At 54.3% G+C, this 23,822-nt stretch overlaps 9 protein-coding genes across 9 annotated transcripts; 4 read left to right on the forward strand and 5 right to left on the reverse strand.

Moving 5' to 3' along the window:
- Nucleotides 1-1,826: 1,826 nt before the first annotated feature.
- PG985_013651 (uncharacterized protein) lies at nt 1,827-2,957 on the forward strand (the record flags this gene model as incomplete). Its single annotated transcript, XM_066833417.1, has 3 exons — nt 1,827-2,190; nt 2,247-2,375; nt 2,431-2,957. 3 exons carry the CDS (start codon nt 1,827-1,829, stop codon nt 2,955-2,957), a joined length of 1,020 nt encoding a protein of 339 aa, XP_066678157.1.
- A 3,302-nt stretch (nt 2,958-6,259) lies between these two features.
- PG985_013652 (uncharacterized protein) lies at nt 6,260-7,216 on the reverse strand (the record flags this gene model as incomplete). The annotated part of the gene is made up of 1 exon (XM_066833418.1): nt 6,260-7,216. One exon carries the CDS (start codon nt 7,214-7,216, stop codon nt 6,260-6,262), a length of 957 nt encoding a protein of 318 aa, XP_066678158.1.
- A 374-nt stretch (nt 7,217-7,590) lies between these two features.
- On the reverse strand, nt 7,591-8,788 carry PG985_013653 (PfkB family carbohydrate kinase; the record flags this gene model as incomplete). Its single annotated transcript, XM_066833419.1, has 2 exons — nt 7,591-8,414; nt 8,482-8,788. 2 exons carry the CDS (start codon nt 8,786-8,788, stop codon nt 7,591-7,593), a joined length of 1,131 nt encoding a protein of 376 aa, XP_066678159.1.
- Nucleotides 8,789-9,349: 561 nt separating this feature from the next.
- PG985_013654 (uncharacterized protein) lies at nt 9,350-10,405 on the reverse strand (the record flags this gene model as incomplete). The annotated part of the gene is made up of 1 exon (XM_066833420.1): nt 9,350-10,405. The coding sequence occupies one exon, from the start codon at nt 10,403-10,405 to the stop codon at nt 9,350-9,352; it is 1,056 nt and encodes a 351-aa protein (XP_066678160.1).
- Nucleotides 10,406-11,266: 861 nt separating this feature from the next.
- PG985_013655 (glutathione S-transferase) lies at nt 11,267-12,405 on the forward strand (the record flags this gene model as incomplete). Its single annotated transcript, XM_066833421.1, has 2 exons — nt 11,267-12,166; nt 12,229-12,405. Coding segments are annotated over 2 exons (1,077 nt in total), but the record flags the coding sequence as incomplete, so codon positions are not given.
- A 2,074-nt stretch (nt 12,406-14,479) lies between these two features.
- Nucleotides 14,480-15,763, forward strand: PG985_013656 (uncharacterized protein; the record flags this gene model as incomplete). Its single annotated transcript, XM_066833422.1, has 1 exon — nt 14,480-15,763. The coding sequence occupies one exon, from the start codon at nt 14,480-14,482 to the stop codon at nt 15,761-15,763; it is 1,284 nt and encodes a 427-aa protein (XP_066678162.1).
- Nucleotides 15,764-16,285: 522 nt separating this feature from the next.
- On the reverse strand, nt 16,286-18,246 carry PG985_013657 (flavin containing polyamine oxidase; the record flags this gene model as incomplete). The annotated part of the gene is made up of 6 exons (XM_066833423.1): nt 16,286-17,304; nt 17,372-17,630; nt 17,684-17,703; nt 17,764-17,932; nt 17,989-18,019; nt 18,080-18,246. The coding sequence occupies 6 exons, from the start codon at nt 18,244-18,246 to the stop codon at nt 16,286-16,288; spliced, it is 1,665 nt and encodes a 554-aa protein (XP_066678163.1).
- A 1,536-nt stretch (nt 18,247-19,782) lies between these two features.
- PG985_013658 (uncharacterized protein) lies at nt 19,783-21,165 on the forward strand (the record flags this gene model as incomplete). The annotated part of the gene is made up of 2 exons (XM_066833424.1): nt 19,783-19,939; nt 20,015-21,165. The coding sequence occupies 2 exons, from the start codon at nt 19,783-19,785 to the stop codon at nt 21,163-21,165; spliced, it is 1,308 nt and encodes a 435-aa protein (XP_066678164.1).
- A 165-nt stretch (nt 21,166-21,330) lies between these two features.
- Nucleotides 21,331-22,903, reverse strand: PG985_013659 (uncharacterized protein; the record flags this gene model as incomplete). Its single annotated transcript, XM_066833425.1, has 5 exons — nt 21,331-21,916; nt 22,009-22,462; nt 22,545-22,581; nt 22,633-22,658; nt 22,747-22,903. The coding sequence occupies 5 exons, from the start codon at nt 22,901-22,903 to the stop codon at nt 21,331-21,333; spliced, it is 1,260 nt and encodes a 419-aa protein (XP_066678165.1).
- Between the last annotated feature and the right edge of the window lie 919 nt (nt 22,904-23,822).

Consider the following 23,822-nt stretch of genomic DNA (forward strand, 5'->3'; position numbering starts at 1 on the left):
TACACTAGCTCAGATGTTGCCGTGTGATGCACGCCGTGGGCAAATGTACCGATACAAGCTCTCATAGCGAGAGACGCAGCTATAAAGGCTAAAAAACTAAGAGATAGATATACTCCGATACGGGGAATCGAACCCCGAGCTCCGCGGATCTTCTTCAAGATGAAAACGCAGTATGTTGACCGTTACACTATATCGGATTGGGATGAAGTAAAATCCGGTTATTACGCCCTATGATTCATTAGTCTTGCTGGCAGAAAATTTGAGAGAGAATTTTCTTAGAGTTCTCCGAGTATATCCACTAAGTCCAAAGCCGGGCTAGTCGCGAGGGAAGTAGCAAGGGATAAGCTTAAATCAAGGTTGGTCACGGAGAAAGTGACGCTGAACTTTGTCCGTATCGGAGTTTAGGTTGGCGACGTTTCTTGGCAGGCGAACGTCAGGCTTGCTTTTCCCCGAGTCTCCTTGCTAGATTGAATATTACTGACATTGGATATCGACCTAACCCCAACGCTCTTGTGTGAGCTGCCTTCCAATGCGGTATTATTTGACAGTACTGTTGAACAACTTGGGATGTGGAGGACAGGCAAAAGATAGCAGACACGCAAATATAACAAGTGTTAAGACGTGGATGATTGGAGAGGAGGGAGACGAGAGAGATTCCCGGAGATACCCCCTCTCCGGCTGTCATCTATTGTCCAATTCGATGCCTGTCCGGGGATGAATGGTTTTCCGAGATCCTTGCCAAGGCCCACAGAGCTCCATGCGGGATTGAGATCTGGGCTAGGAAGAAAACTCCACTCACACGCCGGCTGCTCTCAATACTTTACCGACCCAATAACAGACGCTAGACAGAGGTGGGAAATGTGTGTATTGATGAACCACAGTCATTGCACAGAACATCGGCTTCGGACTACATAGCGGAATTGTGGTGACTCTTGCAAAGATACGAATTGAGCGAGGAAACCAAGCTGCTCGACAAGCAGGGCCGGAAGGGATCCGTCTGTTTACATGTGTTCAAACATCTGGATCTTGGTCAAACGATCGACAACGATGTTGCATTGGCCCCATACTGCGGACTGCAGCCGGCATATTATGACGCCCCTCTGAAGCATTGCCGGCAATTACCTTGGTAGGGAGATATTTTCCCCTGGAGTCCTGACTCGTTGACGGGGGTCCCTGCACTAGACAGCCCAACTAGCAAGATGCTGATGTATGCCGAGATTCCCATTGGCCCCGGGAAACCACTACAATCTTGATCGAGATGGGGCCGCATAAATGGTGGGGTTACATCTTGTTCCCGCATTCGAGGGGGTGCATCGGCAGGACCCATACTTGGATCCCGCTCCGGCCCATCTTCCGCGGGCTGCAGTCGCTGCAACCCATGGCAGCAAGCCCCTACGAGAGTAAACCGGCTGAGTCTCTTCAAAAACAAACATCTCTACAGAATAACTAAAGTAGTATTCGTTGATCCCACCACTATGGTCTGAAGAAAGTAGAATAGTTGAGACCAATGCTGTCAAGGGAGAAAGTACGGTTTAACCCTGCGGCCGCTTGGCAGATGCCTCGATTGGGGTATAACTGCACAATACCTGCAGGTGCATGCCAAGATCCGACCAGGGCAGCCGATCATCACCAAGAACGTAGAAGAGAGTCTTGGGGAGTGGCGGCCAAGGCGAATATGGACGGTTTGTAAGTTCTTGATGAGCGGTCGGTTTACCCACCAGTGATGCGGGTGGATGAGTAGATAAAGCGGCCAGAAAGCCCATGCTGAAGTTTGCACCACTCCCCAGTATCAGCATCCCGCACTTAGCTCAGTGAACCTCGTCAAGATGCATTTCTCCACTGCCCTCGTCAGCGCCTTCGCCGCCACTCTGGTGGCTGCCCACCCGGGCGCCAACGTCCAAGAAGAGGCCCAGGAGCGCCGCGACTACTTGGCCACCGCCAAGCGCACCAGCCTGGACCACTGCTCGGCCCAGCTCAAGGCTCGCGGTCTCGGCCAGGCCGCCGCCCTGCGCCGACGTGCCGTTGCCGAGAAGAAGTCAAAGCGTGGGCTTCTTCACCAGCGTGACCTGGCGGATCTCAACAAGTCGCACCACTCTGACGCTGACTACGATGCCCAGACCCCCTTGGACACGCTCTTTGCTAAGGAGAAGTCATGTGTCCTGGCCCCTGAGACTACCGAAGGCCCTTACTGTGAGTAGTGCCCGAGAGAAGACAGAAGGTGTTGCCTGAGCTGACCTTGATCCTAGACGTTGCTGGAGAGTTCATTCGTCAAAACGTGGTCGAAGAGGAGCAGGGCGTCCCTCTGACCCTCGACCTCGCTATTTACGACGTAGAGACCTGTGATCCCATCACGGATACCTGGGTCCAAATCTGGTGTAAGTCTGGGTTTCTGTACACCCCTTAATACAATTGACTAACAACGTCATGTAGCTTGCAACTCCACCGGCATCTACTCGGGCGTCCCCTCGGGCGCCGACTACACCCCCGCCCCGGAGAACCTCGACACGACCTTCCTGCGCGGCTTCCAGCAGACCGACGCCAGCGGCGCCCTCCAGTTCGAGACGCTGTACCCGGGCCACTACTCGGGCCGCACGCAGCATATCCACGTCGCGGTGCACCCCGATGCCAGCCCGCGCGCCAACCGGACCATCCTCGAGGCCACCGTCAGCCACATCGGCCAGCTCTACTTCGACCAGGACCTGAGCGACCGGGTCGAGCGACTGGCGCCCTACAGCGCCAACACTCAGCCCGTCACCGCCAACGACAAGGACGCGCTGCTGCTGGTGGATCTCGAGAGCACCGATCCCATCGTCGAGTACGTCATGTTGGGCGACAAGGTCGAGGACGGTGTTCTGGCTTGGTTCAGCTTTGGCGTAAACATGACGGCCACGCGCGAGGCTGACGTGGCGGCGACTTACTACGAGAGTGGTGGTGTTGCCACGCCCAAGGAAGAGTAAGTGGCTTTAAATGCCCATGGTCGCATGATGTTCTGCCATCATACTTCGACGACGACGAAGCCCCTGAACGGAATGTTAGGAGGCGACAGGAAATTCTTCCGAAGACAGTTTTGGTCAATTTAGCTTTGCATTACTGCCGAAAGGTCGTGAGTAATAGACTTTGGTAGAGTTACAGAGCCAATAGGGGGCTTGAAAATGAGTGTCGACGATGCCAAGTGAAAGGAATGCTGCCGTTAAGGAGAGTGACTGCTACCGACTGGGATGACGTTGGCATGAGGGGGAAGTAAAACGACATACAATGAACATTCTCCAGATCTACCCATTCTCTGGTTTTGTGTCGAAACTTCCGGTTTAACACCAGCCAGAGCCCGCAGCAACAAAGAACCCATCATATCTAGAAGGGTCATGCGCAAAGCATCCGCGTTGTCAATGAGAAGATTGATATCCTGACCTGTCCTGTTCATTCCCTATATGTATATCATCTCCAGCCCTGGATCAGTCCCTCAGGGGAACCACCCGCTGGTGTTCAAGGATGAACCCAGTAACAAGCGCGACCGTGGAGCCCAATCCGCCTGGTGATCAGCTAGGGCGCGCTGCTACAGGCGGTGTTGGCGCGTTGGGCGCTGTCCCACCGCGGCTGGCGCACGGTCCCAACGCTAGCGCCTCTAGCGCGTAACTAGCGCGCGCGGAAATTCACCGGGTAAACCTCGGCTAGCGGCGAAGTAGTCCTTATAACGGAATGTAGCAAGGAATTCTCTCGCCAATAGTCGTCTGACACCAAATGGGTTGTTGCCGCCTCTCCTTCGGGAGGGGGCCTGGTGACCTCCCAGTTGGGCGGCCAATTGACCATTTGACGTCCCGCCCGACCCTACCAAGCAAGCTGAGTGCACCTGCACGATGTAGACGGACCGGAAGGGGGGGTTGCAAGTAGTACCCGAGAGCGTACGTCTGCTGCGTTTAGGGGAAATATGCAAGTCACTTGTTTTTTTTTTTTCTTTTTCTTTTTTATATATTTATCCTCTTTCACTTGTAGTTGTTGCCTCATCTTCTGGCATCAAGTCCTTCGCTCATCAACTAATACCAGACTGTTCTCTCAGGGCAGCATCCCGTGATAGATGGCTTGATAACTTGTGCCAATACGTAGTATGGTAATGTGACCATAACTGACGACAGGCAGTTCAGATAATAATGACGAGGAACGGCGGCACCAGTCTTGCCCCCGGGTATGCTCGTGATAGATAACTACACTACTTCACCGGCTTGTAATGAAAGCAAACCCCCCTTTCCGGGCACCCGTATACTGTGGCTTACATGTCATGGGGAATCGCCCTTCGACGACATCGACCATGGAGCCAACAGACATCGGATCGTACTTGCAATATCTGATCATCGATTGCCGAAGGTGCCAGTTACTTTGGACACAAGCCATGCCTACCTCTCACCAATGGCTGATGATTTCTTTGTCCGACTGACGGGAGGTCGCCAGCGTGCTATTCGGTCCCCTGAAGCACATTCACGTTTACTTGATGTCTCTGAAAGGGTCGGCGGCGCATACGAATGCAGGGAGGTGTTGATACTCCAAGGTCAGGGGGCTGGAGAAGCCTGTAGCCGTTCACTTTCTCTTTTTCCAGTGCGGCGAAAAAATGCTGCTTGGGGTGGGACTCGAACCCTGGGGATGGACAGCTGTTTTCGGCGGTTTGGCTCAGTGGTATGTTGTGCAGCTTTGATTTGAATTGAATAGCTACAGCTACCTGATTGTTCTTGTGGTTTTGACGCGTAGGTACCCCGTTACCTTCAGGTACGTACTGACCTACGCGTACCTGGAACTGGAGCTCTGATGGAACCTCCATGAGCTGCCGCGTTGGTGCCTGGACAGGTACCAAGCTTTCACTTAGGTCTTGATATTGCAGAGGCCTGGATGATGCAGATGCTCATGCCCTACTCGTGCTCGTTTGGGTGCACATGAAGATGCCTTCAACTACATCACCATTTTGAATTGGAAGGCCCTCGCAGTCCACGAGGCGTTGGGGATATACAAGAGCAAGTAATCGATACGTTTGTTGCCCATCATGCTGGATGTACTTCCAGGGCCAACTGCCTGGAGGAGCTGCCTGCAGTTCCAGTTCCGAGTCTTGAAGGTCCCTGGAACACTGTTACTACACCACTTGGTGTCTGCCTACTTTGAACAGACCAGTCGCGATGGATGCTTAACCAGGCACTGCGTTGACGTTCGATCTGAACACCTGACTGCAAGTCAGGCCACCTGCAAAGTGTTGCATGGCATCTACGCTGTTCTAGGAGGGAGGTTGTTTCCGGTAGCGCGAAAGCAGTAAAATTCGTCGTGGAACACTTGCAGCTTTCTATCTCTTAACGTTGTTCTGTATTCTTTCTTTTGGTCTTGCTTTCTGTGTATCTGTAATTGCCTGTCGATTCAATTCCCAGTGGTGGTGTAAATCCAATGAAGGAAAAAAGAAAAAACTCAAGCTCTTGACCGGATTCGAACCAGTCCAGCTGGAGCTCCAAACATTTGACCAAGCTGGGGTACCTACATAATTCCTAATTACAGACGATTCTAATGCCTGGGGTCCCCGGCCAATGCCCGCCACTTGTGGTGTACGGCACACTGGTCGGACTAGCGATCCTAAGACCACTTGGACCAAGGTAGCACGTAAGCACCTCCTGTAAAGTCCCCTTGAGCCGTTTGGCACTTGGGGTTGGGGGGCAGAGCAACAGGCCTAGCAGTGTAGTACAGTAGTGTGGGCCTTGGAATACTCGAACAACTGTGTCCACTTGTATTTTTTTTTTCTTTTGTTTCTGGGCTTGGCTGAGAGTATCGCTGCCCTGTCGCGCCCAACGCCGCCAGCGAAAGCTCGCGGGCTGCTGGCGGGACGCGGACGGGTCCTTGGTGCACCTCTTTTCCGGTCTCGTGGCTCAGTGGTAAGTCGTGCAGTTCTGATTTCAAATCTTGGTCAACATGACCTGCCTTAGACAGGCAACCTGTTATCAAGTACACCTAGCAACCGTAGGTACATCCCACACCCTCACCACCTCCCCAAGCTCCAGTTGATTCATCACCATGGAAGGAATTAAGACACCCTTCACTTGCTTCACGATGAGGAATACCAGGAGGCAACATACCAAGTCACGATCGCCTACAATTCTCCCTACTTACTGTCGCATACGGAACAACCCACAAGCACATATCGACCAGATATCTTGGCCATGTATCAGATGAACATTACACAAGGTACAAACTTACTCCCCTTCATCTTTCCAAACAACACCACAACAGAAAGCTCTATCTAGCTATGGTCGTTGACCTTGACGCCTCGAACCACCCACAGCGGATCACGGTGGCCCACCCCCATGACACCAAACAAACTGTTCAGCAGACCCCCTTGGGGAGGATCCGACTTCTCCGCCTGCCCATTGCTCAGTTCAACAATCTCAATCTTCTTCCAGCCCGCGAAATGCAGAAAGTCGCCCACCATCTGCAGCCTCTCCTCCTCATCGATCCTTAGCCAACGAGCAATGGCCTTGGTCGGAAAGCAGCGGTTGCTGATGGTGAGATGAACGACGCCGCCATCCCTGGTCACGTCTCTCAGACTCCTGAGCACCTCGACCGGGTGAATAAGGTAATCGATTGATACGACCAACGTACTCGCGTCGAATTTATCCTTCTCGTGAGTAGTACCACCGACTGACGTATCTCGAGTAGCACCGTCGTTTTCCCCAAGCGCGCGGCCGACGTCCGGCTGCTCGTTCAAGTCCACGATGATCCTTCCACCGTTGAGGACCCGATTCGCCGCCAACTCCTCCCGGTTCATGCCCATGCCCGTAACCACAACTCCTCCCCCAGGTGCCGCCGCGGCCTTCTCAATATCAGGCGGGTAATGGCTGACCCACGAGCTGCACAGGTCGAGAACCCGCCCCTTGCGAGGCAGCACGGCATCATAGTACGACCGCAAGGACGCAATGGCCTCTTCGTCGATATGGGTCACGAAACGGGGCGTATCGTAGAAGGAGGTGTCCGGGGTAGGATCCTGCCTCGCAAAGTCGGCTTCGCTGTAGGGCCACGACGCATGCCGCGGCACGTATGGCCGAGTCTTCCAGGTGGAACTGGGGGTATCTTCTGTCGTCGTCTGCGCCGCCATCCCGGAATACGGTTGTTGCTTTTGCTTCTGTGGTGCTACGAATGAGGCAAACAGCAGACTGCTGGCGACGGAAGTAGGTCGGAGGCGCCGGATTGGCTGCAGCATGAGGGCCGACTTTGACGAAGTCGCACTTGAGTGTGTTACTATGTGCGCTATCTGGAACAATATAGACTTAAAGATATAATGAGGCAAAGAAGGTCACTCGTCGATGAACGAGGGAAGCAGGTAAGTTCATACACGTTCCTTCCATTTTTGGTCGCCGACCGGTCCGGGTCCACTACAAATCGATGACGTCGGAGATAATCCGCCGGCGAGTTTTGGGCCCGGGGAATGTGGGGACAGGACTCGGACCTCACGATCTCATGCCCGTTGTCACAGTCAATCCATTTGGTCCATTGCTAACAGTTATGGGACAGGTTCTGTCCAGGACGTCTACGGTGATTATACACTGACTGGCCGACTACCCACGATATCTCCTTTTAGTTTAGACGAAGGGCATCTGCCATGGTCTTATAGCGCACACCAAAAGTGTGGCCATTCCACTTCTCCTCCCCGTCCACCCCTTCAACTAGCGTCCGGCGTGGGAGTCCATTCTGCTCAATGGCGAAGCTGGCCACCACGCTCGCTCGGGCGATTGCATCCGAGATCTGAGTAGCGTCACCGGTTACAGGTGCGGCGGCCATCACATCGGGTTGAGTGGTGCGGCCTGGGCCATTAGCAGCCACGAGCGACACGGCCAAGGCACCTAGAAAAGCATTCCCGGCACCCGTGGCATCAACAACGGCCGTCTGGTCTATGTGATATGGGCGAAACGAACGCGACAGTCCACCGGCACCCTTGGCGAAGCAGCCCATTTCGGCAGCGCGGACCAATAGCATCCCCTCCCAGCCGTCGTCGGTAACGTTGCCGAATAGCTCTGCAGCGCACTTTTCAATGACTGTCTCTTGTGACTCGGCGGGCTCGTCGGGGGATGCGCGGACCGGCGAACCCGTGCTGTTCGGTTTCGCGATCCCATAGAGACCGAGCAGCTCGAGATGGTTGGGCGAGAAGACGCTGACCAGCTTGCAGGCCTCCTTGTGCACCTCCATGTTCTCGGGCGTGCATTTCCATGGCAAAGGCTCCCAGAAGATGAGAGGGGGCTCTTTGATGCCGGCCTCCTTGCGTCGGCTCAGTAGCTCGGGGACCTGGATCTTGACCGCCTCTGGCGGAAGTAGCATGTGGAACGCCTTTGCGCCGAGAAGGTTAAGGGGCAGCTGCGCAGCAGTGGGCTGCAGCGGCGTGGTGAGGTAATTGAACGTCTTGTCTGCGCATTTTGCTGTTAGTAAGCACGGATGAGGTGGAGATGGGTTGGGTTGCGAAAAAGAACCGACTGTTGAATGCCTCGTCGTGATACACCAGCTTTCCGCGTGTCGACTGTCTCGTCGGGTCGACGAGCATCTCGAGCGTGACGCCGAGATCGCGCACGGCCTGTGACGTGGATTTGGGAAAGTCGTGGCCGGCGACGATGAAGCTGCCGACCTGCTTGGCATCGCGGGGACCCGTGGCGATGCGGGCACCAAGCATGCTCCAGGCGCCGGACCCACCGATGCCGTCGCGCAGAACCTGGCCGCTGGGGAGATGCAGCTCATCCAGGACGAGCATGCCCAGGGAGACGAAAGAAATCTTGTCGGAACCCATTCTTACAATTGGAGGCGAAAGGTAGTTTGTTGTCATACTACAATTGGCGAAAACGAGAAGCTGTCCTTGGGCGCTTGAAGATTGGGCCCTCAAAGATCAGGCTACCTAAGTACTCTCATTGAGTAACTGTGCTGAGAAGGCAGCTGTACTGGCTCCCACAGCGCACGCACCAACCGTGTTTCAACTGCGCCCACTGCAGTGCACCCTCCCAACGGATAATTGGTGAGATGCCAAAGCCACAAGAATGAACAACGAAATCAAAAGGGCGATTGCATATTTCATTTGAAACACGTTTTCGAGAATATATGCCAGTGTAGTGCTGAACTGCACGAGATTCTACATGCTTGAATGACAGTTGAACGTAGTTTCATACAGGGTAGTGGGCTGCCAATGAAGCGAAGCTAGGCAAGTGGAGTGAGTTGAATCTTATTGATGCTAATTCGCATTGCTTCTATTGCTGCATACTACTACATACATAGCTGTAATCTCTGTGTGTGTGTGTGTGTGTGTGTGATTACTACACCAACTGCCCTGTTCAGATATGCTCCGCTGGAAGCTATCTCATGAATGCGTCCTTCCTGTAGCCACTGTGTCGACAACCAACTTGAGCTCAACACCCTGCTTGCCCATACCATCCAGCTTCTGGCGCATCTCGCCAATGACCTCTGTTGATGTAAGCTCCGCAGAGCAAAGACAGTCATACATCTTTACCCCATTGAAGGTGCGGGTAGTAATTCTTGCCTTTGTGTGGGCTGCTTCTATAGCAGCATAGTCGAGATAACCTCCAGGGGTTGCATCTGGAGAAGAAAGGATAGGTAGTGTGATGGGGCAAAAATTGATGCTCTGCATGACAAGAAGAATGCGTCTTAGGCTCGTCATAATCTCAAGGACTTGGTCGTCTAAATCTGTGAATGGGACTGGAGAGCGGTAGGCACCGTATTCGTCGCCGATGGTGCGCCCATCGTTAGAACGCACGATGGCCCCAATGCGGGGAGGTCGAATAGGCCGGCAATCGGTCCGTAAAGTCAAAGTTTGAATTCGCGATGCCCAGTGATTGGGAGCGAGAGGCTTGGGGATCTTGACGCCAATGTTGTGCATCAAAAACCTGAAGCGGCCGTCCAAACGGTGATTGATGTTTTCGATGTTGAAGATGTCCTTCTCGAAATTGACCCAGGCAAAGGCGGGCGCGAGTTGTCGATAGCGCACTGCAACATTGGAATATGAATAAGGGCGCAGGACGACGGACAGGGGGTTTCCGTGTTGGCCTAGTATCGTCTGGATCCGGTTGGTGAAACGAATTTTGTGCTCCATGGGGTCCAATGGGTCATTCTGCTCGCTGGCAACACTGCGTGAAGCGGTGCGTACGAACATCTTGGTGGAAGAATCGAGGGCCGCGTAGAATCGAGTATCGTTGAACAGACTCATATAGTGGCGAAGGACCGGTTGTTCTGCACGCCAAAAGGACCAGATCATCAACTGGAGCTCGATGGGCAAGTTGGGGAACACATGAAAGTGGTCAAGCGGCGGCATCTCCGGCTGTGTGGCCGCTTCCGCCTGGGCTGCTCCATCGCGCATGCGAGCAGTGGCGCGACGGGTGCGGCGCGCACTTCCCATCATGTCAGCGATCAAATGCGGACCGACGTCAACTGTGCGAGATCTGTTAGCTAGGACGTCTTGGAGCCTTAGGATGGCACCTTACGATTGTGCGCGTGTGCGACTGCTGCCCAAGGTTTGGAACATGTAAAGAGCCAAAGTAAAGGCACGCGCTTGGCTCCTGGTGCTCGCGATGAGGGAGCGGGGATTGTGTAAGAGCTGATGGGCAAGGGCTCCAACCTTAGAGAAAGAGTCGGAGGAGATGTTGGCCCATCAGGGACAGATTGGCCAAGCGATTGAATTACCGAAAAGAATTGGGCGACTGGGTGCCTAAATGACCAGCCTTGCTTTGTGCACTGCACTGTGGTTTCAAGTCAAGAAGGCGGTTGCTGCCTGGGGCTACAGGTGAAAACCAGAAATAGCTTCGATTTTGCTCACCAACATAGCATGTAGCTACCCGCGATTGCCTACCCACCTCTCTACATCCAGGCCTGGTGTGCACAATGCTCATATCCCCCTGTTCATCTTCCATCTACACATGAATACGCACTCTCGGTATAAATCAATACTAAAGAAAACAGAGCATGCTCTCACACATCTTTACTCTGTGACATTCACACAACATGTATTAATCAACAAATATATGAAGTCGAATATGTCCCGCTTTCTTGGGCGGCGCATGTGGGGTCATTTTCGGATCTCGCCCAGCATCTCAAAAGGTGGATTTCTAAGCGTTTTAAGGTTTCCTGGGCCCTGATTTCGGAGAGGGGTCGAGTCCCCTGGGCAATTGATCATCCCCTTGTGAAACAGTTCTGTCTTCGACGTCTTTTAACGCAACAACAATAACAAGCTCATTTGCCGACTGCCGCGATATCTTTGAACAGCCCGACTCTTGCGACACCTGTAAGCATGTCTTTGGATAGCAAGTCAATCCATGCAGGGCCCGATGATTCCTGGCATGGCGTTGTGGGGCACGACGGCCCTTTTCTACCAGAAGCCGGGCGCTATCATCTCTATATCGGCCTCTTCTGCCCTTTCGCACATCGTGCCTACCTCGTCAGACACCTGAAAGGCCTGCAAGATGCAATCGGCGTCTCTGTCGTGAAGCCCTACCCCAAAGGCAATGACCAAGGCTGGCCTGGCTGGCAGTTTCCCGGCGCAAATGGACCCGACGTTTACGAGGGTGCGACGGCTGACAAGCTGTTTGGGTCCAAGTTCATGCACGAGGTCTACTTCAAAGCCGACCCCGAGTACAAGGGGCGATACTCGGTGCCACTTCTCTGGGACACCAAGACGGGTGCCATTGTCAACAATGAGAGTCATGAGCTTCTCCGATGGATGCCCACCGCCTTCAACAGTCTTCTGCCCGAAGGAAGCCCCGAGAGGCAGCTGGACCTGTACCCGGAACACCTGAGGGGACAGATTGATGAGATCAGCGAGTGGATGCAGCGCGACCTGAACACCGGGGTCTACAAGGCCGGGTTTGCTCACAACCAGGAAGAGTACGACGAGAATGTGCCGACGGTCTTCGCTGCTCTCAACCATTTAGAGTCTATCATCCACAAGCATGGAGGCCCCTACATTCTCGGAAAAGAGTTGACAGAGCTCGATCTACGTGCATACGCGACTATCGTCAGATTTGACGCCATTTACGTCCAGCACTTCAAGTGCAACCTGGGCACCATCCGAGCCAACTATCCTGTCATCCACCATTGGCTGAAGAACCTTTACTGGAACGTTCCTGGGTTCAAAGAAACTACTGATTTCAAACACATCAAAGAAAATGTGAGTTATGATAACCTTTCACTGCCGACGGACAAGCTTTGTGTTAACCTAGCAAACAACAGTACACCAAAAGCCATGGCGATATCAACCCGCTCGCAATCACGCCCATGGGACCATTCCCTGACATTGAAGGTGGTACCAATGTAGAGTTTAGCAGCATACAGCCAGGCTCTATTGACCATCCGCTGGTTTTGGCACGGCAGAAAAATTTGTACCATTCGAGGGTGTCCTCTCTGTGAGTTCTTTCGGCTATCCTGGGTTCATATCAGGTGAAAGAAGAGCAAATACTTTGGAAGTGACGGACGAATACTCATGTTCAGTCATACTCCAACCGGGTTGTAGAGAGGCGTCCCATAACGGTAGTGACTGGACATATGCGGTCATCACTACAGTCCGCTCAGGGCCTTTGCAGAGTTTTGAAAACATTGCGCTACATAACAGATATGCACTACTGTGTAAAGGAGTATTCCCTTTGTTGACGTTAGCCTTATCTCTGGGAGTGTTTGTATGCCGTTTGCGGATATAGCCAGATTGGCATCATTGTCCACTGAGTCTTCTAATCTGTTGAACTGAAATAGTTTGAAATCCCTCATTCACCCAACAATTCCTCACCACGACTAGGATCATCGTACATTACCTACTCGATTTTGAAGATGGCTAGGCCAAGGACGGTGGAAGAGCAGTTAGACCACATACAGGCGTTGGTCGACGCCCAAAGGCATTTGTTGAACACGGAAGTTTTTCCCGGGTTTCAGGCTATTTTGAAGGTTGCATTGGATGAGGCAGCCGAAGCCAGAGAAGAAGCCAGGAAGCTTGCGTCTAACAACAATTCCGCCAATAAACAAGACACTTCAGAAAGACCCGTACATGCCCAGACAAAACGCACCTCAGCAGCTGGGTGGGCTTTGACGCTAATGCTGTTGTTGGCACTTCTACTTGTCGCGGTTGGATTACACGTAGATCGTCTCCCGGACCATCGGCTTGAGTCCACTTTACAATCTTATCACCCTGTCGCAATTATGCTCAACAATACCTGGCTGGGACATGACGGCCAACACCATACAATTTCACGTGCGGCCATTGAGATTTCATCTATAGGGTTTCGCATGGACGCTACCCAACTTCCTGAGAAAGATAAAATATCACGGGTTATTGGAGTCACATCAGAAACCATGCATGGCATAGCTGATCGGATGCACCACCTCGAGTTGGATACCCAATATATGGCCACCGAGCTCTACTTCTCCTTCAACTCGACCTTTCGTGTATTGGAATCCAGATCGAACTCATTATGGTATATCTTGGGAAACCTGGTGATACCATTCAACGCAGTTCTCCGTCGGAAGTGGATACAAACCGCAGTCGAGTATCGCAGCAAACTGGAAAGACTGGCTGCACAAGCAGATAGTCTTAGAACCGAGCTCTCAAATGTCGCGATGGCTATCGACGGGGCAGAACAAGAGATGGTCGCAAGTCAACGTGCCCACGAGGAGCAGGTGAAACGTCTGAAAAGCCGTTGGTTTTATCGGTTTAACATCTTTGCGAGACTTATCTTGGAGTACGATTGCAAGCCAGACGCAAAAATGATGGCCAACTACCTTCCACGAGTTGGAGAGGTGGGAGGCGGGCTCATAGCCCGCCGAGACGTGTTAACGGCCGCTTCTAATGGTCTGGACCGGCTTGAATCGACGACTCGAATAGACAGGGCTCTCGAAGTATTCCGCCGCTTCGGCCAGGACTACCAGGAAGAGGCAAGGTCAATACTACAGCATTTGAAAGGGCCTATACAGCATTTGATAGGGGCTAGATAGACACATTTCAGTAGCAAGACCCACCATGGTGAAAAATGTGGTTCATAATGTATTATTCAGGATCATTGGCTGGACCCAGAGGTTTACCTACGAGGACGAAGCGTAGAAGTGACGTCTTCTTCCACCGTCTTCGTCAGTATAACAAACCCGATGAGCTCTTGCAGCGTATACGCGAAAAATTGATGGATGAGTACTCATGTTCAGTCGTCCTCCAGCCAAGATGTAGAAAGGCGTGCCATAATGGTACTGATTTGACACACATTGTCTTTGGCTTGCTTTGAAAACAATGCGCGACGCACCACCTATGCACTACGTCAAAGGTTCATTTCCTTTGTTGGCGTGGCAGTTATCTGTTTATCCAAGGTATATTTGTATGCCTCTTCCCCGATGTTTCCAGGTTCTCCTTCTACTACATCGAAATCAAGTGACTCAGAATCTCACATTCACTCAACATTCTTGAATACGCCGAGGGCTACTCAACTTCGACAACACCCATTTGAAGATGGCAGGCCCATTGGACTCGCAGATGGCTGCTCGAGTCGTGAAGCATGATATCCAACGGCGTATGAGAAGGGAGAAAACCGAATCCAAAATACAGGCTTTGAAGGAAGCAGCAAAGGCGACCCCAATGGACCTGGACCAACAGATAGCTGCCTTGAAAGCGGCGGCGGAAGCCGAAGATCGTGAGAGACTGCGCGAACATTGTCACGAGATTGCGACTTTGGAGTCGATAGCCAGGATGAATGCTAGGAGGTTTGCGCCCAACGACGAATCCGCCAATAACCAAGTCGCACCACAGAATCCCGTCCGTACCAAGCCAGACGGCCATGCCGGAGCTGTCTCAAAACGCACCCGGAAGGATTGTTGGGTCATCACGCTAGTTCTGTTGTTGGTATCACTACTTGTTGGGGCTGGACTAATTGTCGTGGCTGGGCTACGCGTAGAGAATCTCCCGGATCCTCAGCTTGAGGCCACGTTCCAGCCACACCACGACATCGCAGACATGCTCACCCATACCAGGCCGAACCTTCGAGACTCGCTTAAGGTAATCGAGAGGGCGAAGTGGCAGGTCTCAATGATTAGCATGCGTATGCGCGATACCGAACTCCCCGATAAGGACAACATCTCAAAGGATATTGACACCGTCGTCCTGACCATGGACCGCATAGGTAATCGTTTGGGCAGCTATCACCGGTCTTTACATCCTTCAATCGCTGATATTCGTGACTCCTTTCGGGGGATTCCTGACGAGTACCAGTTCGGTTCGGACCTATTTTGGTACACCATTGAAAGTGTATTCACATCGTGGCATTCACTGTTTCGCGCGATATGGTTGCGCTCCGCTGCAAAGTCTAGCGGCAGTCTGGAAGAATTAGGTACAAGGGCAGACGGTCTCCAGCGCGATCTCGGGCGCCTGGCGGCGGCTATAAACGGGATCCAGCAAAGAATGGTCGTGAGTCAACGCATCCATGAGGCGCAGGTCAAGCGATGGAAGAGCCGATGGTTCTACCGGTCCAACATATTTGCATCTCCCATCGCTGAATACAGTTGTGAGGCTGACGTCAAATGGATGGCCGCCTACGTCAAGAATGTTACGCAGGTCCAAGAGGGGTTCATCACCCGTCGTGACGTGCTGGCAGCCGCCTCCCGCGATCTAGCTTCGATTCGGTCAGCGATTTCGGAAAAGGAACCCCTCGAAAGTGCCCATGGCTTTCCGCGGCGCTACCATGCACAAGCTCTGTCAATGATAAGCCATTTGCGACAGGGTCTTGATTGCGAGTGGTGAGCGACTGGAGGGCCACATATAACCCAATAGCTGCTACGATGGCTATCCGGCACGTTGAACCCGATGAAGAAGATTGCCAGCAATACAGAGCCATTGTTGGATCAGTGATTCCACCGCGACAGCGGCAATGTTATCCACAGGCTGGTTGGTTTCGCGAAGGGGGATTGGATACGGAGTAACTGCCGCAAGTAATGTTTAGCATTCAGCCGTGTTGTGGTCTGACCCAGATCTCGACAGGCATACAATGCACTTTGTTTCTACTGTTTCTGTATGTTTATAGTTATATAGCTACTAAACCTGTTACCAAACTGGCTTACAACATTCGTTTGACAAACTCACGTGGCCACTACGGTATTACAATAAATATACCCATGTGAAAGTGAAGAGATGGGCTATGGCCGGCTAAAAAGCCAACTTCGTCTACAATGTTGCAAAAGGGATAGTGAGATGTCCCAGAAATGTATTGCGGAGGTACATACGAGGAAGAGAAGAATCACATTGCTGACTATTATATCCAATGCCTCATTCCTTCTCCAGCCCATTCGTCTGGAAGCTAGTCCCGTCCCACCCGTTCTGGATATTGTACTCATCCTCCTCCGTCGTGCCGTGCAGCACCTCGTACCGCACCATGTTCCCGCACACCCCATCGTTGTGCGCGACGCCCAAGCACTCCCCCTTGACCAACCGGGCCAGCCGCCCGCCGACGTCGCGCCCCTCGTACCAGGCCCCCTGCATGTAGCCAAAGTAGGAGGCGCTCGTGTGCTCGCCGGCGAACCAGAGCCGGTCGACGTTGGCGCGCAGGTTCTGGTGCTGCTCGAGCGTGGTGCCGGCGGGCCAGCACGAGAAGGAGCCGTAGGACCAGGGAACCTGCCCCCAGCGCGGGTACTGGAACGCCGTGGGCTCGGGCACGTCGACGTCGGGGAACATGGCGCGCAAGACGGCCATGACCTCGGCTTTCGTTTCGTCGTCTGTCATGCGCTCGACCCGCTGCGACTCCCGCTCCGTCACCGTCACGAAGATGGCGTGCGAGCCCGGGAAGAAGCCCTCCTTATCGAGGGACTGCCAGATGGGGTACCAGCCCCGCTGCACCGGGTCTGCGTACAGGAAGAACTCGGTCTCGGTCGGCCACCAGGTCTCGTTGAACTGCAGGAAGATCTTGGTGTAGGTGCCGAGCAGGAACGACTCGATGGCGACTTGCTTCCACTCGGGCAGCGCCGGCTCGAAGGCGACGGCGTCCTCGTGCTGCAGGACGCCCAGCGAGAAGGTGGTCACGGCGTAGTCGGCCTCGATGCAGGAGCCGTCCGTGTTCACGACGATGACGCCCTCGTCCGAGTGGCCGACGCGCTCCACGACGGTGCCGAGGCGTAGGCGCGTGTCGTTCTGGGTCAGGAACTCGGAGGCCTCGCCCTTGAGCCAGGTGTTGTGGCCGCGCTGGTCGACGATGAAGTTGTTCTCGTTACTGAACTGGAGGAAGGTGAAGTTGGAGACGGCCGCGTTGAAGACCAATGACGTCTCCTCGGGGGTGTAAGCTTGTTCGCCGTCTGTGCCAAGAGTTAGTATGGACTTCGGATAAGGGGTAGTATGAACTAAGCCTGCTCCTCGACATACCGTACAGCCACCATTCCACTGCTTCGGCCGCCTGGGGGTTCTCTCGCTGTTCCGGCTTCCATCCGACATGGACCAGGCCCTCGCGCATGGTGCGGTCCTGGATGTTGTCCGACAGTAGCTCACCGGCCTCGGCAGCCATGCGGCTGACGGCTTCCTCGTACTCGGCAATCTCTGCCACGAAGTCCACTTCGCCAGTCTCGTTGTAGGTCAAGATCTTGTCAAAGTCGGACGGCGTGTTCTTGATGTTCCATTTCTTCTCCTGTGGTTTCGGTCAGCGGTTGCAGGGGCACCTGTCACAAGAGCATGGCTTACAAGTGTCCAGATTGGGTTCTCTGGGGGCATGTTAGCTTTGTGTCGCATAAGCCAAAGTAGTCAGAGCTGGGGGTACATACCCTTGCCACCGGGCGTGCCCAGGCCCTGTGCCCAGTTGGCACCATACTCGACGAGAAGCGGTTTCCCGTCCGGTCCCTGGCCAAAGCTCTCATGGTGAAGTCTTCCGCCGATCTCGTCCTTGTACTCGACAATGATGAAATCGGTAACAGAAGCTTGAGACAAGGTTTGCTAGATGTCTTGTCAGATGGTGGCTATCTTGCAGGATAGTTGAGAGGACAACTAACTGCGATAGTGATGCCGGTGATGCCCGCGCCCCTGTATTGAAGTATTAGCAAAATCCTTGGATCAATAAAGTGTTTTTGAGTAGTATCTTACAGGATGGCCACCTTGGTCTTCTGGCAACTGCCTGCTTGGCGACGTTGATGTTGCCCCGCGGGTATAACACTGGCTGTCGCACCGGGAAGAGCGAAGAGAAGGGGCTGAGGTGCCAGCAGGTTCAACAACGCTACTGCCCCTCCGAGCTTGACCAGAGTGGAAGACATGGTGACTGGCTTTCCTGAGCAAGGGGAGGTCTGGCTTGCAAGTTGCTTGGAACCAGAAGTACGTGATGTGGGCTTGACGTTGACCCTTATATGGGCAAGTAGATGCATAGATACACTTTGAACGACGTGTGAAGGCCCGAGGCCTGGGCCGCAGAGAATGGTTAGCAGCGTCTCACATATTGACCCAGTTCCCGTCTTGGCGCTGCTGTGCTATCTGCCGCCCCGCATACTGGCACTATGCTGTGCGATAGCCAAGGTGATGGACATGTACGGGGCTTCCGCCGGCTCCATCGGATCGAGCCCGAAACTGGACATATTGACTGGTCTAAGGCGGGGGTGGGCCATGCCTTTTCCCTGCCTCTTCTTTGCTTTTGACGGGAGATCGGCCTGGTCTAGTATACCCAAGGCCCGAGTTGCTCATGGCAACATGAAAATGCCAGCTGAGCGGTCAAGGCAAACAAGACAGCTGGGCCGTCCCGTCCTACCATTTCCCGCGTCGCTCAAAAGTAAGACAAATATCCGAGTAAGACACACATATGTATGCTACTTACGCCGCGGCGCAATCGTGTTGTCCAGGCGACTTGCAGCCACTTCATCTCATAGCACCTCGCACCGAAGCCCAGGTTGTACGGGTCACGGTGAATGGGCTGCACAGTCACGCTGCAGAGGCTTTTGGCATCTGTGTCGCAGTTCACCGCAGCAAAAGGTCAGATCCAGCCGATCCGCGGACGGGCACCCCTACTCGCTTACCCAATTATTGTATGGAAAACGATGAGTGCCCACTACCTGTCACAGGTCGACTCTGCCGTTTGCTGGAATAGATGATGGTGAAGCGAAGTTAACACCTGAGTCCTGCGGGATCTGGCAGCTGCAGTCACCTCACATCCATGGTATGGGGCATAAGGGTGAAAGGGGGCCGAGAAAAGGTTAGTCAATGCCAATTGGGCGGGCGGGTGTTGGTTAATCTATTATGCTTTAGCTTTGCCCTAACCGCGAAGCTTGGTAGGTGAGCCGGCAATCCCATCTCAACAAAGAAATAAACCATTTCGTTATTGGTCTATTATCGTGGTGCATCTATAGCCGCATGCCACATGCAGCCACGATACGTCGTGCATTGGGGAGCTGTCCAGATGAGGAAGGTCGCTGGATGGAGTGTGTGCAACCCCCAAAGTCCGGGCCCCGAACCGCTAAAGTTTAGTGAGGGGTTGGCGCTGTGTGGGCCAGTAACCGTCAACCCCAGCGACACATGCCAACAACGTCTCGCATCCGATCGCTTGACTCAGCAATTGACATCTGCACTTGACGGAGGGTAGCATTCCTTCCATTAAGCTCGGGTTGGCTGGCGACTATCATTCTCTAATGCACTCTTATCAACTTCTAGAGGAAGGCGCCCATGACGACGCGGCAGGCGCAGATATAAAGCTGCAAGATGGCCCGCTGGCGACGGCGCTACAGAGAGATGGCGCTGTCCAGCGTCGTCTCAATCGCCCCCATCCGCCCAGCCGTTTCGCCGCTTGCTGGCGCTGCTCGCCCGTCATGAAGCTGGTTCTTCTCGCTGTAGCATTGTTCATCACGCTTTCGTCTCAGCGGGGTCTGAGGTACAGAGACCAATCAGACTTTCGCGCACCCCTCCAGTTTGAGAAAGACGGCACATTTCAGATATCCATCTTTGAGGATCTGCACTTCGGAGAAAGTACGTTATCAGACCCCATTTACGGCGCCGATCTTTGGTGATCATCCCGCCTCGTTGCTGATAAGAAGCACACAGATGCGTGGGACACATGGGGCCCCCAGCAGGACATCAACTCCGTTCGGGTCATCAACCAGATCCTCGACGCCGAGAGCCCCGGCCTGGTCGTGCTCAACGGCGACCTCATCACCGGCGAGAACACGTACCTGAAGAACAGCACCGAGTACGTCGACCAGATCGTCGGCCCCCTGGTCGAGCGCGGGCTGTCCTGGGCCTCGACGTACGGCAACCACGACCACAGCTTCAACGTCACCGGCGCCACCATCCTGGCCCGCGAGCGCCGCTGGCCCAACGCGCGCACCAGGCAGATGGTCTCGGGCGGCGATGCGGGCGTCTCCAACTACTACCTGCCCGTGTACGACCCGAAGTGCATCATCAGTGGGCGTGCCGTTAGCACCTGTGCCCCCGAGCTGCTCATGTGGTTCTTCGACAGTCGCGGCGGCTGGCGCTACCAGCAGAAGCACGCGAACGGCGACAAGGTCGGGCAGCCCGACTGGGTCGACGTCGGCGTCGTCAACTGGTTTCTGCAGACCAATGCCGAGTTGACGGAAAAGCACCAGAAGATCACCCCCTCGCTGGCGTTTGTGCACATCCCCACCAACGCGTCGCTGGCGCTGCAAGAGGCCGGAGTCGACGGGCATCGGCAGCCGGGCATCGACGACGACACACCGCTCGCGCAGCAGGCGCAGGGCTGGTGTCCCGACGGCCGCGACGACGGCACCTGCGACTACGGCGGCCAGGACGTGCCGTTCATGCAGGCCGTGACCACGACGCCGGGGCTGATGGGGCTCTTCTCGGGCCACGACCACGGCGACACGTGGTGCTACAAGTGGGAGGGGGTGCTGCCGGGCATGACGGTGGCGGGCCACGGGCTGAACGTCTGCTTCGGGCAGCACACGGGCTACGGCGGCTACGGCAGCTGGGAGCGGGGGTCCCGACAGATTCTCGTCACCCAGGCCCAGCTCAGAAAGGAGAAGGCCGTCGACACGTGGATTCGACTCGAGTCCGGCAACGTCGTGGGTCAGGTGTCGCTGAACTCGACGTATGGCCAGGATAAGTACCCGGAGACACCCAACACGAAGACTTCGTGTCCGACTTGCAACTACACCGTCGTGACACCCATGCCGGGGACGAAGCGGAAACGCGGGAGGGGCTCTTTTGATCCATAGAAGATGACCGCACATACTCGACTGGGCTCACGCATGCTGTATGTCCAATGGACTATTGATTCGAAATGGTGTATGTCATGGGTATATATATTACATTACATGGGAAATGACTGTGTAGTCAGAACATGGACCGCCGCTTTTTGGGCGTACATAATAATAATACAACTAGTCAAAGGACCCTTTCGACGGTCTCCCGTTCACCTTCACCATCTCTGTCTTCTTGAGCGGCTCCATGTCCTCATACTGGACCTTGACGTCCATGGTCCGCATGATGCCGTTGTAGGTCATGATGGCCTCGTCGGACCCCGTGGGCGTCGACCCGCGCACTTCGACGTGGCCCGAGTGGTTGGGCGAGTCGAACCCCCTCAGCGGCTTCATGGCAATGTTATTCCCGTTCGGATGGTGGTGGTGGTTGTGCGACCGGGTACGCGACACGTCGCCGCCGTACATCTTCTTGCTGAAGTTGCGGCTGCCCTGGCCGTAGGGGTGGTGTTTGCTGTTGCTGCCGCCGCCGTTGCCAGTGCCGGGGCTCTTTTGGTAGTAGTCGTCGGAGCTCGACATGGCGAAGAGCGAGGGGAACATGTGGCGCAGCAGGGGCCGCAGGGCGGGCGCGCAGGCGGTGACGATGGCCGTGTTCACCTCGACGACCGAGAGCACCATCTTGATGTCGTAGAAGTTGTCGCCGTTCGGGTCGGGGTAGTAGAAGAGCTGGATCACGCCCCAGATGCGGACGATGCCGACGATGGTGACACTGGAAGGGGGTTATTGAGTTAGCTAAGGGGTTTCCCCGGGTTTTATCGTCGCTGGCATGAAGATGCGGAAAAGGGGTCACGCGAGACTTACACTCCACCCATGGCAAAAACACAGATGACGGCAATCTTGGTCGCCTTGCGCATCTTCAACCCCAGGAACACGTAGAACGGCAGCGCCACGACGAGGATATCGGTCAAGATGGTGATGCTAGAAATCGTAACATGAAACGCGTTGTCGATGCAGCGGGCGTCGGCCTTGGCCGCCATGTTCCAGTTGGCCTCGATGGGCACGCACTGCAGCAGCACGGCGAAGAAGATGGCGACGGCCTGGAGCGCGGTGAAGGTGATGAGGCCGAAGCAGGCCCGCCGCACGCCCGTCCGCAGCCCGCCGACGCGCAGGATGAAGACGAGCACTGAGCACTTCACAAGGGCCAGGATCGGGTTGTAGAAGATCTGCGAGAGGTAGAACCACCACAGGCCCGGCGAGGGGTCGAAGTCCGGGGGCACGTCTTGTTTGTGCCAGCCGAAGTAGCCGAGTTTGGCGTCTGAATTTGCTCAGGTTAGATGATATGGTTCATAATTGCAATTTCATAAGTAACCATGCCTATGTTCAGGCGTTGTACTTACACATGTAGAAAGGGGGTGACATGAGCAACGAGCATAACTAGTCACAAGTTAGCCACCATGCATATCCAATTTCAAAGAGAGTTCATACCTCAGCCGGGACCATTAGTGTATCATCTAAACGTATCGCAATCACCACAAGTCAGCATAACTATCCTCCTGCGAATAACCATGAGCCGCTCCGATGCCAGGGATGATAACGTACCCAGGCCCCATTGTCGAGTCACCCGCAATCGGGTCCAGACCCTCAAAGAGAAGGCGATGAAGGCGATCACCGTGAAGAAAACGATGATGAAAAGAGCGACAGCCTGCTTGGGTGGCGTTGGCATGGCCGAGATATCGGGCGTCGCGGGAACGGCCATTCTGGCGGCCAACGACGACGATGTGGCGCCCCTCACGCACGTTCAGACGGGAGAAGTGGATAGAACGAGTGATATCCTTTTCTCTGACGTGCAGTTCGTCTACCTGGACCTGGCTCTTCCCTAACTGCAAGTCCAAATGGAAACTGGACGGATACCGGGTTCTTTAAAAAGAAAAGCGGATGGGAAATAGGGCGTGGATGCCAAGGAGGCGCGGATAATGGGGCTTTCCAGACTTTTGAGAACTCTGAGCCGCATATGCAGTACCCCTGGCAGTGGCAGCGACCGGTCTTCCTTCCCAGGTTGAGTGAAGGATGAGATGGGAGTGAGTAAGTTGCAAGATTGTATGCCGATAGTTCGGCGGAGAATTATTGAAAAGAATATTTACGGTAGCGAGGCATGTAGGAAGTGATAAGGAACTTTCACACATATAATTACTGTCTCTATCCATCCATTGTGTCTTGCTGCCTCTGTGTGTTGGAAGTTGAGTGTTACATTACTCGCAGAATCAGGGGAGCATGTCGCCGCCCAGTCCGACCGCCGATCAGACAGGCACAAGAAAACCGTTAGCCTCCGTTTAAGCTGACCAACTGCCCCGGATTCCGCTCCGGTGCTGTATTGCGATTGGTGAGAACCGACAAAGCCGTTGACAAGATTGGACATCCTCAGCAAGGGGTTATGGAGGATGTTACTCACCCTTGGGCAACACTACTGTAGTCAACGGTTTCACAACGCTCGGTTCTGTAGGCGATGGGGCAGGCAGGTAGGCAGGAGGGGGATGCGCAAAATTGACGTGATGAGTGTGCATTTGTTGTCGTTCCGGATGCGTGCCCAGGGTCGTATGGGTAATATGGAGAGACCCGCAATAATACCGTTGCATCGCTCGGGCTGTCAAGTGCTCTGCTCGGACCCTTTGTGGAGG

This window comes from Apiospora marii (genome assembly GCF_038362585.1).
Source record: "Apiospora marii strain CBS 49790 chromosome Unknown utg000011l_segment0_segment0, whole genome shotgun sequence".
NCBI lineage: Eukaryota > Fungi > Ascomycota > Sordariomycetes > Amphisphaeriales > Apiosporaceae > Apiospora > Apiospora marii.